This window comes from Sus scrofa, chromosome 11 (assembly GCF_000003025.6).
Source record: "Sus scrofa isolate TJ Tabasco breed Duroc chromosome 11, Sscrofa11.1, whole genome shotgun sequence".
NCBI classification, from domain to species: Eukaryota; Metazoa; Chordata; class Mammalia; order Artiodactyla; family Suidae; genus Sus; species Sus scrofa.
Genome location: NC_010453.5, coordinates 67,449,798 through 67,465,909, shown reverse-complemented (window position 1 = coordinate 67,465,909; position 16,112 = coordinate 67,449,798). Strand labels below are relative to the sequence as shown.

The 16,112-nt window shown below is 55.9% G+C and overlaps 2 protein-coding genes across 9 annotated transcripts in view; one reads left to right on the top strand and one right to left on the bottom strand.

Annotated features, from left to right (window-relative positions):
* The window catches only part of STK24 (serine/threonine kinase 24), a 107,293-nt gene extending 99,733 nt beyond the window's left edge, over positions 1-7,560 (top strand). Inside the window, exons 10-11 of one of the 2 annotated variants that reach the window (XM_013980632.2) lie at positions 938-1,074; positions 4,654-7,560. In XM_013980632.2, the coding sequence (XP_013836086.1) occupies positions 938-1,074; positions 4,654-4,690 (174 nt within the window). In that variant the 3' untranslated portion in view covers positions 4,691-7,560. The remainder of the gene's footprint in view (positions 1-937; positions 1,075-4,653) is intronic. The other variant, XM_021065380.1, reaches the window with a different exon arrangement.
* FARP1 (FERM, ARH/RhoGEF and pleckstrin domain protein 1) overlaps positions 8,363-16,112 on the bottom strand; it is a 312,926-nt gene continuing 305,176 nt past the window's right edge. For 5 of the 7 annotated variants that reach the window (XM_021065376.1, XM_021065375.1, XM_021065377.1 and 2 more), the window contains 4 exons: positions 15,391-15,554; positions 10,620-10,727; positions 10,195-10,346; positions 8,363-9,770 (listed from right to left, as the gene is read on the bottom strand). In XM_021065376.1, coding sequence (XP_020921035.1) covers positions 9,689-9,770; positions 10,195-10,346; positions 10,620-10,727; positions 15,391-15,554 — 506 coding nt within the window. In that variant the 3' untranslated portion in view covers positions 8,363-9,688. Of the gene's footprint in view, positions 10,032-10,069; positions 10,347-10,619; positions 10,728-15,390; positions 15,555-16,112 lie in introns of all 7 variants that reach the window. The other 2 variants (XR_002336570.1, XM_021065374.1) reach the window with 2 other exon arrangements.

The following is a 16,112-nucleotide window of genomic DNA, read 5'->3' as shown; positions in this document are numbered from 1 at the left end:
TGGGACGTCAGCAGCCCAGCTCCAGCGCCGGGCTGATGCTTAACTTCAGTTGGGCAGCTTTCTACAAAGTCTTGCTGGGTGCTTATGTCTCTGCCTCAGACAGACAAGGTGATGTGAAAAGCAGGTTTTTATTTTAAAGGAGACATCAGGGTCCCTTGAACCCCCAGCCTAGTTTCGTCACCCAGCAGGGCCCCATAGTTGCTGGGCGAGCGGCCACTTCATTTCCTTGTTCGGTGACCCACTGCATCCTTCCTGTCCCTTCTCAGGGGACCCTGTCCCTGTAGGTGTGTATGTTTCCTGCGTCTGGAGATGTTTCCAGTGGGTTTTATGAGGATCATCTAGTTAGTAGCTGATTGGAAGCAGTTGTGTGGTCCCTGTGGCCCGAGAAGCCAGGCTAGGTGCTCTGGGCACTTGCAGATGAAATGGGGGAGGGATTCTTGGGGGGGAGGCCTGGGCCCAGGGTCCCCACAGCCGCCAGCACAGCCTGTCCCATGCAGCCGTGGCCTGACCAGAGCACCCTGCTTTTGCCTGGCTCGTTGGGGCGCATCCCGGAAACCAGAGTGGGCCTTACTGAGGAGCTGCCAGGACCTGGCTGCGAGGACAGGGCTGCCGCCTTTGTCGGGGACATGGAATGTTTGGGCAGCACCCTAGACCCCAAAGGCAGTTCCCCAGAGGCTTCAGAACCACCCGTGAACCCCAGGGCTCGTGCTCCTCGGCCTACACTGCAGCGTCGGCACCCAGACCCTGGGTCTGAGAACCTGAAGTGGGGTTGAAACGGAAGAAGAAAGCAGAGGGGACAGAGGCCATGGTCACGTTCTGAAAAGCCCCCAGCGGCGGAGCGGAGGCTGCAGCCGGACCCGCCCGTCGAGCCACCCCTTAGATGCCTGACTTTTCTCCTGCTCGGCAGTCACGCCCTCCCCCGTTTGTGTGTTTCCAGCTGAAGGAGAAGAGCCAGGCGTGCGGAGGCAACTTGGGGTCCATCGAAGAGCTGCGCGGGGCCATCTACCTGGCGGAGGAGGCCTGCCCCGGCATCTCGGACACCATGGTGGCCCAGCTGGTGCAGCGGCTGCAGAGGTGCGTTCCGACCTTGCAGGCCCGGGGTCGAAGCACTTCCCTTGTGGGTTAGAGAAGTTGGTGCGGATCCCCCATGGGAATCTGAAAGCCCTGGAGGGACCACAGAGCTCTGTGCTGGAGGCTCTTGCCGCACAAACACAGGGTGACTCGGGCACCTGTCAGCTCTCCTGCCACAGCCAGGGAGGTTCGGTCCCAGCCGGGCGTCTGTAACTCTCCGTTTGCTTTAATGCTTTAAGCTCGGATGTCTGGAAATGGCAGAAGTTGGGGCTCAGTGAGCTCCCTGGGTTCTTTCTGGGGGTGGGGGTGGCTGTGCCAGTTCTTGGCTCTGCCTCCCTTGTTCCAGGAAGGCTTATTGTGGTGGCAGTGAGCTCCCTGTCCCCCATCCCCTCTGGTGGCCCTGGTGCCCTGTGCTCCAGGGTGAGGAGTAAGTGGGGGTGCCGACCTAGGCCCCTGCCCACTCTTGAGCTTGTCTGAGAGCCTCCCTGTGGAGCAGGTCACAAGTTGTGCCAGGATTTGGGGGTGTTTGGAGAGAGCGGTGGCGAAGCATCCAGCAGCCCCATGAGCTGAGCCCTCACCCGCACCCCAAACCTTTCTCTCTCCCCGAGACGCCAGGCACACTGTTGCTTTGAAATTCACCTTCCAGAGGACAGCTGGGCCCTGATGACAATTAGAGGGTCTCAGGTGTTTTCTGAGGCGTCAGCTGGGCAGCACATGGAGAGGTTTGGGATGTGTCGGGTCGCTTTTGCCACTGGGAAGTGGTGATGGAAGGGCTGCCCCCGTCTCGTGAAGAGTCCCGCTGGGGTAGGACCTCAGAGAAAACCTCGGTCCTGGCCCTTTGGGTTTGTTCTCTGGAACTCAGGCTATGTTTTGAGGACCTCTTTCTAATCTGCTCTCACGCTGAGACCAGAGGACCGACTACTACTTGGCTTCCTTGACTTTGGAGGCAGTTGAAGGGGTTACCCTCCTTCCCCACTTTTCATACAGACAAATTCCAGGGTTAAAGAAAAACAGAACTGGAGTTCCCGTTGTGGCTCAACGGTTAACGAACCCAGCTAGTATCCACGAGGACACGGCTTCAGTCCCTGGCCCGGTATCGCTATGGCTGTGGTGTAGGCCGGCAGCTGCAGCTCTGATTCAACCCCTAGCCTGGGAAGCTCCATGTGCTGTGGGTGCGGCCCTAAAGAGACCAAAAAAAGAAAAATAGAATTAAAAAGTCACCCACGTGCTCACCAGAACGCCATTGTTTTCTACCAAGCTTGAGTGTATCCATTTGGTGTGTGAATGTAGTTACATGGGTTAGAGACACAGCTTTGTTATAAGAGCCATCGAACGTCTTCCTCCTCTAATATCAGCACGTAGACGGAGCTGTTAGTAACGGTCCATTTTCCTGATCTTGCGAAGAAACTTGGTGCTACTTCACACCTCATCTTACGGGCATGTACTTCCCATTAAGAAGGTCCTTTGAAGAGTTCCTGCTGTGGCACAGCAGGTTAAGGATCCAGCATTGTCCCTGCAGCAGCTCGGAGTCAAAAAACTTTTTTTAAAGATCTTTTAAGTCAGACAAATAGAACTAAACGAGAAATGGTATTTTTAGTTATATTTCCAGCTTTTTGTAAGGTCACTCTTAGGACTGATGGTTTCCACATTGTCCCCAGTTTTGCCTGCCGCTGTTACCAGTGACGGTCGGTCGTGTGTGACTTGGTTTCCCTGCAGCTCCAGGCACAGATAGGGGCCTGTGCGGATTTCATTGCTCTGAGTCTCTGTCTCCTTCCTCTGGTTGTGACACGAGGTCATCTGTCCAGTGCTGACCATACACATGAGGCACACATGTGGCTTTAAATTTTCTAGTAGCCACATTAAAAAGTAGTTTTTTTTAAAAAAAAGGAGCAGTGGGATTGGTTTTCCTGTATTTCTTAACCCCGCCTCCAGCATCCTGCTTCAGAACATCATCCGCACAAGCTCTTAGCGGGACAGCCTTTGACGTTTGATGTGGCCTCTGCTGTCCTTGTGCGCTTCACATGGGAGGGCCCCTCTCGGCGTGAGCTTGCTGCAGCTCGGGTGCTGGGCGCCGCTGCGGGAGGGCGGCTGGCGATGCAGCTGTCGCCACCTGCTGTCCACATTGTGGTTAATGCAGCTCTCTGGTCCTTCTGTCCTTCGTGACCTGTGACTCCTCAGCCCTCAGATGACCCTGCTCTGGGGGTGGGGGTGGGGGGCTCCTGTCTGTTCCCTTTCAGGCTTTCCAGGCTCTTCCTGTGTGTCCTGGTGCATAAGCCACAGTGGCTGTTGCTTCAGACCCATTTTGCTTCCAAATGTGTCGTTCTAGTGGGTCACTTTAGAAAAAAATGAGAACCAGCTTTTGTCTAAAGCATCTTCAAAGGCTTCTTGTATCTTGGTTCGAGTGAGCGTGTGGGCCTCAGCTCCTCCTGTGCCCTCAGCACTTGCGTCTCCGGCCCCGGGGTAAAGCCTGCTTTTCTCACCCTTGGTTCTCCAGCGAGAGCTGCGTGTTTTAAAGGCCTTAAGGGAGGAGCTCGCGTTTGCAGTGTTAGTGACGAGCCGCCTCGACCCGGCCTCAGCCACTTCTGTGACTGGCTGACCCCCAGGGACCCCTGGCTGTGAAGGGCCCCCCGCCTTGTATTCTGAAGACAGACAGCACCTCGGACTTACTGGGAAACGGAAGAAAGCCCCCAGCCCGCCCTCCAGCCCAGCGCTCAGCCGCATTTTGGGTGTGTTGCCTTCCGCTGCTGTGCACAAGGCCTCAACTTACCCAGGGTTTGGATGTTCTTTAGTATTTTTTAGAGTAGGGTGTGTAAGACTGGACACTGATAATTTTGTGTACACTTCATGGTCTGTGTATGTTTTCCATGTTGCTTAAAGGTAATTACAATTTTTAATGGCTGTTATTGCATTCTGCTTGCTTAATTGACCATTTCTCAGTTGGACATCAGAATTATTTCCCAATTACTGTAATTACGAACGACGTAGGAGACAGTTCTCGGAAGTGGGTGACTTGAACAAGCGCCAGTGTTTGCCCTTCTTGCCCCGATTCGAACGGCCACGTGTCCGCATCCCGGGACCTTCTGTGCCGTCTGTGGGGCGTCAGTGACCTTTCCCTGTTTGGAAGTTGATTGTAAGTGAAGGTGAATCATGTGCCGCTTGATTCACGTCTCTCTTTCTCTCCCGGGAGGCGGAACACATTCTCCCTTTCGATCAGCCTTTTTCTAGAAAGTTTTTAGCGTGGACATCATGTTTTTCTTCTTTCTTTTTGGTTGGCCATACCCACAGCACATGGATTCCTGGGCCAGGGACTGGATCCAAGCTGCAGCTTCGACCTGCGCCACGGCCGTGGCAGTGCCAGATCCTTAACCAACTGTGCCACAGTGGGAACTCCAGAATCCTGATTTTATTAATTTTTACGCATTTCTCATGTAGTAATTAGCTCATCGATACTTGTGCCGTGTAGTCTTTCACGACTCGGGGTTGTCTACAAAAACTAGGGTTTCGGCTATAGTCTGGAGTTAGGAAAATCAATGTTTCTTAACTGAGAGAAATGCCGTTTACGTCTCCTTCTGTTTCCCCTAGGTATTCTCTGAGTGGCGGAGGAACTTCATCCCACTGAAACTCCTCTGGCGTCTGGAGCTTCGTTTCCCCTTTTCTTCTTCTTCATCCTCCTCCTCTTAAAAAGTCAACGAGAGCCTCTGCTGCCTCCGCTGAAGAGGTGCGCCCCTGGGGGCCGTCCCCCCAGGAGGCCGCCTGCCCGGGGCCGCGCGGCCCTTGCCCGCTGGCCTCGGCGTGATGAAGTCTCCAGGTGGGGGGGTGGGGGGGTCAGCTCCTTCACCCATCCCTTTCTTCTTCTCGTCTGTAATTTTAACCATAGCGCACATATCAAGGAAAGTGTCTTTCAACACAAGAATCAGCCCCGAAGTGTCTGTTTGGGATGATGCTAAGGCAACGGAAGAGACGAAACCTCAGGTACCCGCTCTCTGTTGATGAGCCCCCCCCCCACCCCGGGAGACGGAGACGCGCTCTGGTGGGTCCGTGTACAGACGTGTATATAGTGTCGTTTTTACGGAGACCCTCTCGGCGCGCATAGGGATCACTGCGGCCGCCTCGGCCAAGTGCTTTTGTAGATAATGTCAGTGGAGTAAATATTTGACAGGCCGTGACTCGAGTCTATCGCCTCGCCTTGATTACATGTACATTTGGAATTCTGTGACCGGTGATTGGGTTTTATTTTGTATCCGCTGGCTTTGCCACTGATAATAATGAAGGCCCGTCTTAGGGAACACCCCTCTGTTGGTACCTCAGCAAATGCCGGGGCTGCTCTCGTCCGCCCCCCACCCTCTGGGTCCACGTCGAAGGTGGTTTTCCTTTTCTCATCGATGGTACTATTGCTCAGTGTTCTCAGCCGGAGCGTGTCTTGCCTCATGAAGCTTTAAATTATTAAGTTTCTCCCCAATGAAGTGTCCTCGTCTAACATTGGTTTGGGTTCATGCCCCCGCCAGTCCTGCGCCTGCTGTCCCGTCCTTGCGTATTGATCTTCTGTTGCAGCTTGTAGTGAAATCTGCATATCATCCCTCCCGCCTGGAAATGTCTGAATGCTTACACGAATAAATTTGATAACACGCTTACTTTGCAAACTCTCCTTGGAGCATGACTCTTGAGAGGGCAGGGCACCTGCGGCGTGTGGTGTCCGTGTGAGTATCCGCAGGAGCAAGTGCCCACACTCACAGTGCGGAATGGCCGGGTCGGCTCCCTGTGCAGCTTCGAAAATGGTCCCGAGAAGATGTGGGTGAATAGTGCTGGTTCGTGTAACTGCTCTGTGTCTTCCCAGGCGCCTCGGCGGAGGCTTGTTCTGCTTTCTTAAAGGAGCCGGTGTCAGCTGGTTGGCCAGCCAGGGGTCTGGGTTCTTCTTGGCTTGCGGCACGGGCTTGCTTGCCAGGGGCTTAATGATCTCTGGTGTCTGGGATGAGCGGGAGTTCTCAGAGCAGTTCTGGGCTCATTTGAGTAGGTGTGGCATCCTTGTGTGTGTGTCGCTGTGAAGCACTGTCATCTCTTTGGGGAGGAGCAGTCTTCGAGGCGGGGACACAGAGGCTTTGCGGAAGCAGGGAAGTTACGGGGTCAGCCTGGGGGCGGAAGGCCAGTTGTCCGCTGGCCCGATGGCCTGGAAGTTACAGGGACCTGAGCCAGAGACGTTTGAGTGGGTGGCTATTGTTTAGGTTTGTTACGGAGTGGAACTAGCTTTAAACTCTAGAATCGAAAGTCATGGGTTTTTACATTAAAAGTAGATTTGGGTTGTTCTTAGTTTTTATGAGGGATGCATTTTGGTTCGGGGGAAAAGAACTGAATTGCCGGGTCGTCTTGTGCAAGTTGGTCAAGTTGAGTAATGAAAACTGAGCGTATTTCGTCTTGTGCCCCAGAGAGCGTCCTGCAGGAGGGAGCTCTTGGTTTCCCTCCGTGAGGCAGAAGCCGCAGGTCAGTTCTGTCCGTTGCTGGAGAAGGAGTCAAAGCAATGCAGCAGTGTAGACAGCCGCTCGCTGACCTCGCGCTCTTGAGGTTTGCGAATGGACAGTGGTATTGGGCCGGGGTGCTGATGCCGGTGTCGGATAGCAGTGACCGTTTCGCTGGTCGCCGGACCGGATTCCAGCCAGGAGCAGCGTTGCGAATGCTCAGGCAGTGCGCTGCAGTCACTGGCCTGTGACAACACACCGCATCATCTCCCAGTCGAGAGGCAGCATTACTCTGAGTTTACTGGAAGTGGCTTCTCTTGAGGACGTTTCTCAGGGAAGGTGTAGTCTGACTGCTTCTGAAAGTGGTCCAGCTCCCCCGACAATCTCTCCTGGCTGTTTCTCTCCGTAGACAAAGACAGCTGATGTGTTTTTAAGGGATCTCGGTTAGCCAAGGAGGCTAGCATTGGTCCCCTGCAAGCCCGCCCTTAGAGAGACCAGGTCCTGGAGCTGCAGCAGAACCTGCCTCAGGCAGTACGAACGGCTCTCAGGCTTTAGCCAGACCTGGGAGCTCAGCATTCGAGATGGCTCTCCTACCACTCGGGACCCTCTCGCTGCCAGACGGCTTGCCCGCCCCACTGCAGACAGCCGGGGGCTTCGTCTGGTGGGCTTTTGATGTTGTTTTTTCGTGTCCCATGTCCAGCTGCCTGCCCTAAGTGGGGTGGCCACCAAGGGGGTTTGGGGGCCCTGACACCCTGTTAGCCTTGTGATTATCTTGCTGTGACCCAAGTGCCACACACCTTCCCCATTTGATGGCTTTGTCCTCCAGTTGGTCTTTTGAAGCATCGAGTTGGGTTCTTTATGCAGCATTTTGTACCTTTCTTTTGGTCTATTTATAAGCATTTTTATATTTTCTTCCTTAAAAACATGGCTTCTGTATTTCTGCTATGGAACATGGCAATAACCGGGGCGGCTGCAAGGGGTGTTCCTAAGCACAGGCTCTGTATCACGCAAGGGTCAATAAAGTTCACAGAAACAGTTATTTCTGGAATTGTGTCTTCTGTGGAGAGAGAACATTGGTGTCCCACCCCCTGCCAGCCTCCGGGGTGACGGAGTCACGAGGGTGGTGCCCGCGGGACTCGGCTTCGTGCCCGGACTCCACAGTGGTCCTCATCTCTTCCACCACGTGAGGACCCAGTGAGAGGACGGCCGTCCGTGAACCAGGAACCGGCTCGCACCAGACCCCGAAGCCGCCGGGACCTCCCTGGCCTTGGACTTGCCAGCGCCCAAACTGTGAGAGGCGAGTTTGTTTATAAGCCACCCTGTCAATAATGTGTGTGTGTAGCAGCCGCTGGACTCAGCAGATGTCTCTGAAAGCCCCTGTGTTCCTGGCAGCTTGGGGCTGGTTGGTCTACACTGCCTACCTGGCTTGGCCTTCCGTTTCCTTTGAAGTCACACAAAGGTGTGAACCAAGACCACCTCGTCCCCACGCCTCGTAGAGCTGAGTGGCAGGTGCAACTCCTGGAGGGAGAAGCTCACTGATTTTGCCATCGCAGCTGCTCCGGGACGGGGTCAGATGCTTCCACCTGACTGGTCGCGTGTGGGAGGGCCCCTTACAGAGAGGGGGCCAGAGTCAGCCGCTGACGGCCCGTCTCCCAGAGATGGGCTCCCCGGCCTCAAGGTGGAAGCCGCAGCAGCTAAAACTAGAAAATGTCATTTTGCAAAACATGTCATGTGTTTCCGTGAGCTGCTGAGTCTGTTCTCGTCGCACCCGCCGTGCAGTGACCAGCCGGCTCCCCCGCCCACCCGCACAAGGGGCAATGAAAGACAAGAGACCAGGCTGGTTGTGTTGCCTTAAAACGTCAGTATGCTGGACTGTGGCGTGAGGTATTTTTATTCCCTTTTGTTAGTACTTAAAACCATCCGGTACAGATCGTAAGGCAAATGCTGACCACATCGCAAGCTACTCAGCCATGTGTATACTGCCATTTCCACGCGCGCAGGTCACCGGCCTTCACACCAGCAAGGGAATAGCAGCCACCAGGTCCCCACAGAGAACAGGCAAACGGACTTGGAGTCGCGGGCCCAGCAGAGCCCCGTTCCCTGTGTCATCCGACGGTCAAGGCTGTGCAGTGGGATACTGTCCATACCCCAGGCCCGCGGGGAGTGAGTATAAAAGGAGAAGAGACTGGTTCTCGAGGGCAGGCACGAGGTCTACTACTACTGAGTGTGCAGTAGGTTACAGGGATGATCATGGGAGCCGGACAACTACGCACCACCACTCAGAGCTCCTGCACCCACGGAAGCTCACGACACGCTCCACGACGCCACACCACAAATGGCCCTGGTTACGGACATACAGGTTCTCATGCTTGTGAAACAGCAAAACACCACAGCTGACACCCCTCCCATCGTCTCCAGCACTCCGTACACCGACAGTCCAGCAGGCACCGGACTGCTGCTGCTTCTCGGAACAGAAAACAACCCGCTACAGTTTTGTAAAGAGTCATCACTTACACAATTTGGTCACCTTGCACCAAGAAGGAGGGCTTGGAACCAGCGTTTCACTGGAGCGCGAAGCCCCGAGTGGAACACGGTATGTTGCAAATTTGCTTGTTAATCAAAGAAGTAAATCCTACTAAGGTCCTATCATTATAAAAGTAGAAAGATTGAAAAAAATCGGAAAGTGATCTCATTTGCTTAAGACTGTGCCACGTGTATCACAAACACTGGAAAATCCGTTTTGTAAAATGCAGCAGCCTAGAAATCAAAATCATAAAAGTTTATCGAAAAAGAAGAGCACTTGCCCTGTCTTTTGGTTGAACGGATGTGTCTACTGCTCTGAAGGTGCAGTCGTGGAGGAAAAGAATGTCATTTGGCACTATGTTAATGACAGTGTTTTAATACTGGCACAAGCCGAGGACGGCCCACCAAGAGCGCGACCCGCACTGGTGGGGGCGCGGTCCTGTTCAGGTGAGAAATTAGCTGAAAAGACAAGATTAAAAACAGTTCTGTGGAGACAGATGAGAGTTGCTGCGCAGCCATGGGTTGTTGGTTGGTTGGTTTTCCAGACAGGTGTTAAGTTTACTAGGCTTCATGAATACAGAAGAAAGGAAGTGCCTTCGGGAAAGTCGCCACTGCTGAAACCCATCAACAGGTGTGTGCTGCCATCAGTACACGTGCGATTCTTTGTGGCTCAGCACATGAGCGCGGGAGGCCGAGCTGGTGGCACTTCGGATCACCTCCATCCACCTAAGACGAGAAAGTGCAACCGCTGTCGGGGGCCACGCTGTATACACCTGTATCTACACGGACGTTTTCTTGTAAGAGCTGCGTGACCCCTGGCATTCGTTACTTACAAAGCCACCGTGTGACCGAACGCTGGTTTATAATCTGACGCTTTATGGAAGAGACCTTAAGTGAACGGTGAACGCCTAGCACCCAAGTGAATGAAAGCAGGGTGAAGGGTGCCTCCAGGTTGCTCCGGAGGAACCCCCTTTGAGAACCATGGACCTGGGCCCGCGGCCTTGGCTCCTGGCCTTTCTCAGGACCCAGGGTGAGACCGATCCTGCTTGGCGGGAGTTCTTTATACATTCTAGTGGTTGCGGTGTAACCAACGCCAATGCCCGGAAGGGCATCCTTCCTCCGCAGGCGCCCTGGGCAGGGGAACATTTACCTTTCAAACGTGTATTCGCTCTCGGCCCTGAAGTAATACACGTGGGACTTGAAATGCAGCTTGAACACGTAGTCCTTGTGGATGTCCTCGGCCTCCGAGGGGACGGTGAGCGAGTACCCGAGTAGAGGCAGGCTGGCCAGGGGGTGATTGTCCTGGAAGGGACACAGAGGTGGCTCTGGAGAGGCAGCCACCGCAGCTGGGCTTGCCCTAGGCCCCAGCCTGGAAGCATCCGCTGGACCACAGCACCTCCGCAGCCAGTGAAATCATCCCCCTCCCTTGTCGAGCCGCAGAACAATGGCCCTTTCCAGGTGGAAACAGCCCTGGGGCAGGTGGATGATGTCAGCCTTCACTGGGAGGCGATGGCTGTGGTGCCCCCAGGGAGGGAGGGTCCGGGGTGCAGGTCCCCACCGACCCCAGGCACGCACCTGGGGGGATTTGTAGAAGAACAGGCAGAAGTTGGTGAACACCACCCACAGCTTCTGCCACCCGTTGCTGTTTTTGAATTTCCGCAGCAGGTTCCCAGACAGCTGATTCTGCAAGACAAGACAAGTAGGCCTGTTAGGAGCACAAGTGGGGGCACCCGGCACCCCTGGTCCCACCAAAGGACCAGTTCAGTCCTGCTGTCGCGGGGGGCTCTCGGTGTCGTTGCTAGACAGGCCCTGCCTGCCCTAAGGACCCCTGCTAGCGGGGGAACGCTGGGCAGGTGGACTGTGCCCGCCTGATTTAACTCTGTCACCTGTTCGGGGTTGAATTCGGTTCCCCCACACAGAGCTTGAAGTCCGGATCCCCTAGTACCTCAGAATGTGACTGTTTCTGGAGGAGGTCAGGTCATCCCATGTATCACTGAGCGAGACCGCGCTGGTGGGAGGGAGGCCTGTGAGCCCCCGTGACGCATGTCTTCACAACAAAGCGGAAGGAAGAGCCTGGGACACAGAGGCGGCCTGGACTGACGAGTCTCCAAGGCAAGGAATCCGAGGCTGGCCTGGCCGGGAATGCCGGGGGGCCGGAAGAGGCCAGCAAGCACCCTTGCACCCCGCTTTCGGAGCAGCTGGGCCCTCCTGCCACCTGGATTCCGGCGGCAGCAGGGGGATCTGTCTGTGGGAGCCCCAGGGGGTGCCTGTTCTCCCGGCCTCCGTGGGAAGGCCCTGCCCGCCCCCTGGTGGCCCTGGCCAGCAGGCTGGCTTCAGCGCCGTGTCCCTCCATCCAGCAGGAAAGGCCCGTCGAAACAGGCTTTCCCGGGTGTCCGGGGTCAACCCCGGAACCCTGGCAGGAGCTGCTGGCACAGAGCAGCCCCGAGGCTCCGGGGCCCCCGAGGGGGGACACCACAAGGAGGGCACGCGCGTCCTCCACGTCGCCTCTCAAAAGACACTGAGAAGGCTCATCCACGTCCCTGGCCAGCCGGTGGCTCATGACCAGGAGGACTCAGAAGAGAGAAGTGGACGGGGCGGGCCACACAGGCTTGCGAAACAGAGTCATGGCTACTAAACGGTTCCCTTCAACATGGTTAAACAGGCAAACTCGCCACAATAAAGTTTATAAATATGCCCGGGCCTGCTTTATTTTAACCCCTTCGGGACTTTCCTAGTAATCTGTATCTAACCCGATAAGCATTCTTAAATAAGGCCCCTGGGCCGGGAGGTGAGATGCAAAGAGTTTAAATGGCCCCGAGCTGCTCACGGTCTCACAGGGAGACAGTGGTCCCTGTGGATGGAGGCACACTGCAGACAGTGCCACCACCCCGTCTGGCTGCCACTCACCCCTGGCAGAAAAGCGTGAGGAAACGGGGTGCTCGGAGTTGCAGCAGGTGAGCGTGGCAGCCAGAGTTGCAGTTGGATGCTTCTGCAACAGCACACACGATGACGTACGAGTCACGCCCTGGAGGAGAGTGGCGCCTTTTCCTTTCCTTCCAGTTCTATGTTTCGACCGCATCCCCACGTTCCTCCAGCTGGAGCCCAAAACCCCTTTCTCCTAGTTGCATTTCCTTAGCTGTTTTGGAGCAAGAGCCGGGCTCACAGTGTGGCTCACACACTTGACGGATGAACCAGGTTTAAAGAGAGTGATTTGCCAAGGCAGGCTCATGGGGACACGCCTTACTTCTGCGGGCCACCTTGAGTCCTTCTGGAACACGCCAGGGAACAAACTCGGAGTAAGTCCTTGTGGCCTGGCCATCCTCATAGACTGCATGCTTTTTAGCGACTGTAGCCGCTGGTCTCTTCTCTGCTCCCCATCTTGCTGGCGGCCTCTGAAGCTGCCAACCCCACGGAAACTCTTGTTCTCCGTGGCTTCACTCCCAGACACGTTTCAGTCTCCTGCTCGGGTCCCATGCCCCCTAAGTTCTGCACCCCTTTCTGTCACTGCTCTCCCGAGCCTGAACCTTTCATCTCTAGGGCTGACCCTCGGCGCTGTCTAGACCTGGGCCATCCTCACCTGCTACCTTTAGGAAGAGGTCATGGTCAGACCCCTGCCCAGCCCAGCCCATGTGCCCACATCCTGGCCTTCCCCACAGCCTCCTCTTCCAGATTCACAGCCTCCGCTCTCCCCTCTTCTTGGCTCTGTCGCGACTGCATTGTGTCCTCCCCAGAAGATACGTTCAAGTCCAAAGTCCCAGTACCCGTGAAGGTGACCTCCTTCAGAAACAGGGGCTCTGCAGATCAAGTCAAGGGAAGGCCATTCTGGAGCAAGGCGGGTCCTATCTCAATGACTTAACTCCTGGGAAGGGCATTAGAGCACCGAGATACCCAGGGAGGCCGCCACGAGAACCCCGAGGGTGGCTGGCACCCACCAGACGCCAGACAGAGCCCAGAACACATCCTCCTTCAGGGCCTCCAGAAGGAGCCACCCTGTGGACAGACACCTTGGTCCTGGAGTCTGGGGCTGACTGGTTCTTGAGGTGACGGGATACAGCAGCCACGGGGAGGGGGAGTCCTCACTCTGAGTCCTGCCGTTCGCTGCGGCTCCCCCCCCCCCCCGCTCCTCACCTGTGTTCAGACGGGTAACACCCACCTCTCCCCCAGTCCATACCCCTCCCAGCGCCCGTCTTCAAGCATCGCTTTGGTCCCTTCACCTCCAAACCCCAGGCGAGGCTTCACACTGGCCACCACAGCATCAGCACCCGCACGTCGACTGTGCCCTCAGGTCCCCTGGCTTGCCCACACGTTCTGTGCAGGTCAGCTCAGTGCCACGCTGCCCGCAAACATCCCCGTCACTCCCTTCTACCTGCACGAATCCCAAAGGAGACAGAATCAAGCGATCGGGTACAGGGTGGGGTGGGGTGGGGCAGTGAGAAAGCACCTCCCAAAGGAAGAAGCTGCTCTCCCACCCCATCCCTGGTGGCAGCCGGTGGGACCGGGGCCCTGCGAGGATGCCCTGGCACCCATAAGAGGACACCAGACTGCAGCCACGTGCCTTGGGAAGGGGGATCTCACTAGGGAGGGACACAGACACAGCAATAGGAGAACCAGTTCCGCTAGCACTTAAGCCACATCACTGTCACCATAAAACCACGCCAGCCGCAGCACCCACTCGCGTGCACACACGCACTACAGCTCTCAGGACCCTTTTTCTCTAAGGGCCACAGAGAAAGTAAGGATTTTAGGCTTTGGGGGTCAAGGGGTAGAATCAGAGATTTGTAGTAACCACTCAAAGGTGCAAAACCCCATTTAGTTGATGGGCTGAAACCAACCAGGGGGCTGGAAGGATTTGGCTGTGGGCCACAGTATGCCAGCCTGGCTCTGTCCCTCTGCTGACCACGCAGGTATGGGACTGTCACCCAAGAGAGAGCTGGCTGGAGGAGCTGTGTCTGGGCCACATTCTTGGATGGCCTGCACGCCTCCTGGGATTTAGGAGGAAGTTTCAAGCCCACCAAACTCCCACACCTTGACAACCCTGACTCCTACGGCGAAGGTCAGCATCAAGTGAGGCCGAGGGGATTTCTCCTGCACGGCGCTGCCCTCCCCACCTCACTGGACAGAATAGGTCCAATTAGGTATTTTTCTCCACCAGATGGTCCCTGGGTCTTCTTCCCTGCTCCCTCTTTGCTGGAAAGATCCCTGTTCCTTGGAAGAAACCTCCCGTTGGCAGGCTTTGCCAACAGGTGCAGTGCAAGTGTGAAGGGGGCATTGCTCAGTACACCCAGCCCCTCAGGAAGAGAATGCTTCCCTCCCGTGGGGGGATGGAGGAGACAGAAGGCTTGCTGTCTGCCCAGCCCACCCAAAGCCAGGCACAGCAGGGGAGCCCCACAGGGTGAGGACACAGCCCCGCCGGAGGATGAGGCGGTTTGGAGAAGGAATCGGGGCTTTTTGGACAAACTCTGTAGTGGGGAAACTCAACACAGGGAGTTCCATGGGTCTGTGAAGGTCACTTCCAAAGCACAATCTCAGAATCCCTAGAAACTACCCATCAAGAAATGTCTGGCATACTCCCAGCACTGTTGGTTCAAAACGCAAACAAACCACTTCTCTTGGCTCACAATTTCTTATGTGACATTTTTGGGGCCAGGCGTATAGGAATTCATTGACTTGTCAGGTTTTAGAAAGATGACCCAGTGTCTCTACAGCACCCCAGGCAGTGGGGTCTGAGGCTGCAGCCTACAATCAAACACAAGACCGTGCAGTAAAATAGGACATCTGCACAAAACCGAAAAACAGCCTCCCGACTGGTCAGGTCAGGTTCTACTACCAATGGGCTATAAAGAGAACTTCACCGTATTAGATTTGGGGGCTTGGGCTTTTCTGAAAGGGAAGAGATTGTGGACCTAGGCCAGCAGATGCTTACAGAATGGGGTTTGGAGAGTTCTGGAAAGCTAGTGGTCACAGTATCAGGAGAGGCCCATCATCACAGCCAGGCTCTCGCAAGTTCTGCTTGAACGACACCTGCACTGGCCCTGGCTGGCACCAGCTCCCTTTACACCTCCTCGCACCCGAGCCCAGGGGCTGCTCTAGGGCGCAGCGAGCACGGCGCCTGGACAGTCCATCCAGACCTCTCGGCGCGGCCACACAGATTAACGCTTAGGCAGTCTGCCCCATGGCAAACTCCGTGAGAGAAGAGGACACTGAAGGAGGTGGCCCTGAAAACGATGACTGTGCAGGCAGCCTGGGGAGTGGCAGAGGCCCCGGCCAGTGCACCTGCTGGTGTGGCAGGGCACGTGCATGCTCAGAAGCCCGGTGCCCCAGCCCCACCCCCGCGGGCCCGCCCTACCTCGACCGCCACGCTGAAGTCCACCATCGAGACGCTGGTGTTGCGGTGCCAGCACACGTGCACCATGGTGTTGCCGCGGTGCGGGGCCTGGCGCTCCAGCGAGGTGCGCGAGGCGCTGAGGTCGTCCTCTGACTCCTGGTCGACCGCGGCCTCCTCTGGGGACTCTGGGTGTGGCAAGAGGCAGCGCTTCATCACTGCTCGCCAGGAGGACCCCCTTCCTGCCCCCTCCCAGGGGCGGATGGACGGGCGGGTTGGGGGCCCCCAGGCACCCACTGAGCAGGACATCACACCAGCCGCGAGGCGGGGACCAGGGCCTCATGCCTGGGGCGGCCCACCAGCACTTCCGCTGGGGAGACCCCTACAAGTTTTCCACCCCTAGAACCTGATAACCGACAGGGCTGGCCCAGAAGATTTCGCCCTGCTCTCTGATACCATTTTAAGGTTTTTTAAAAATAAACTTTTATTTAAAAAAAAAAAAAGTCCTTCAGGGAGTTCCCATTGTGGTGCAGCAAAAATGAATCTGACTAGTGTCCACGAGGATGAGGGTTCGATACCTGGCCTCGCTCAGTGGGTCAGCTGTGTGTAGGTCCCAGCTGTGTCTGGGATCCCAAACTGCTGTGGCTGTGGTGTAGACCAGCAGTTGCTGCGGCTCTGATGTGACCCCTAGCCTGGGAACTTTAATATGCCACAGGTTTGGCCCTAAAAAGCAAAAAGCTAAAAAA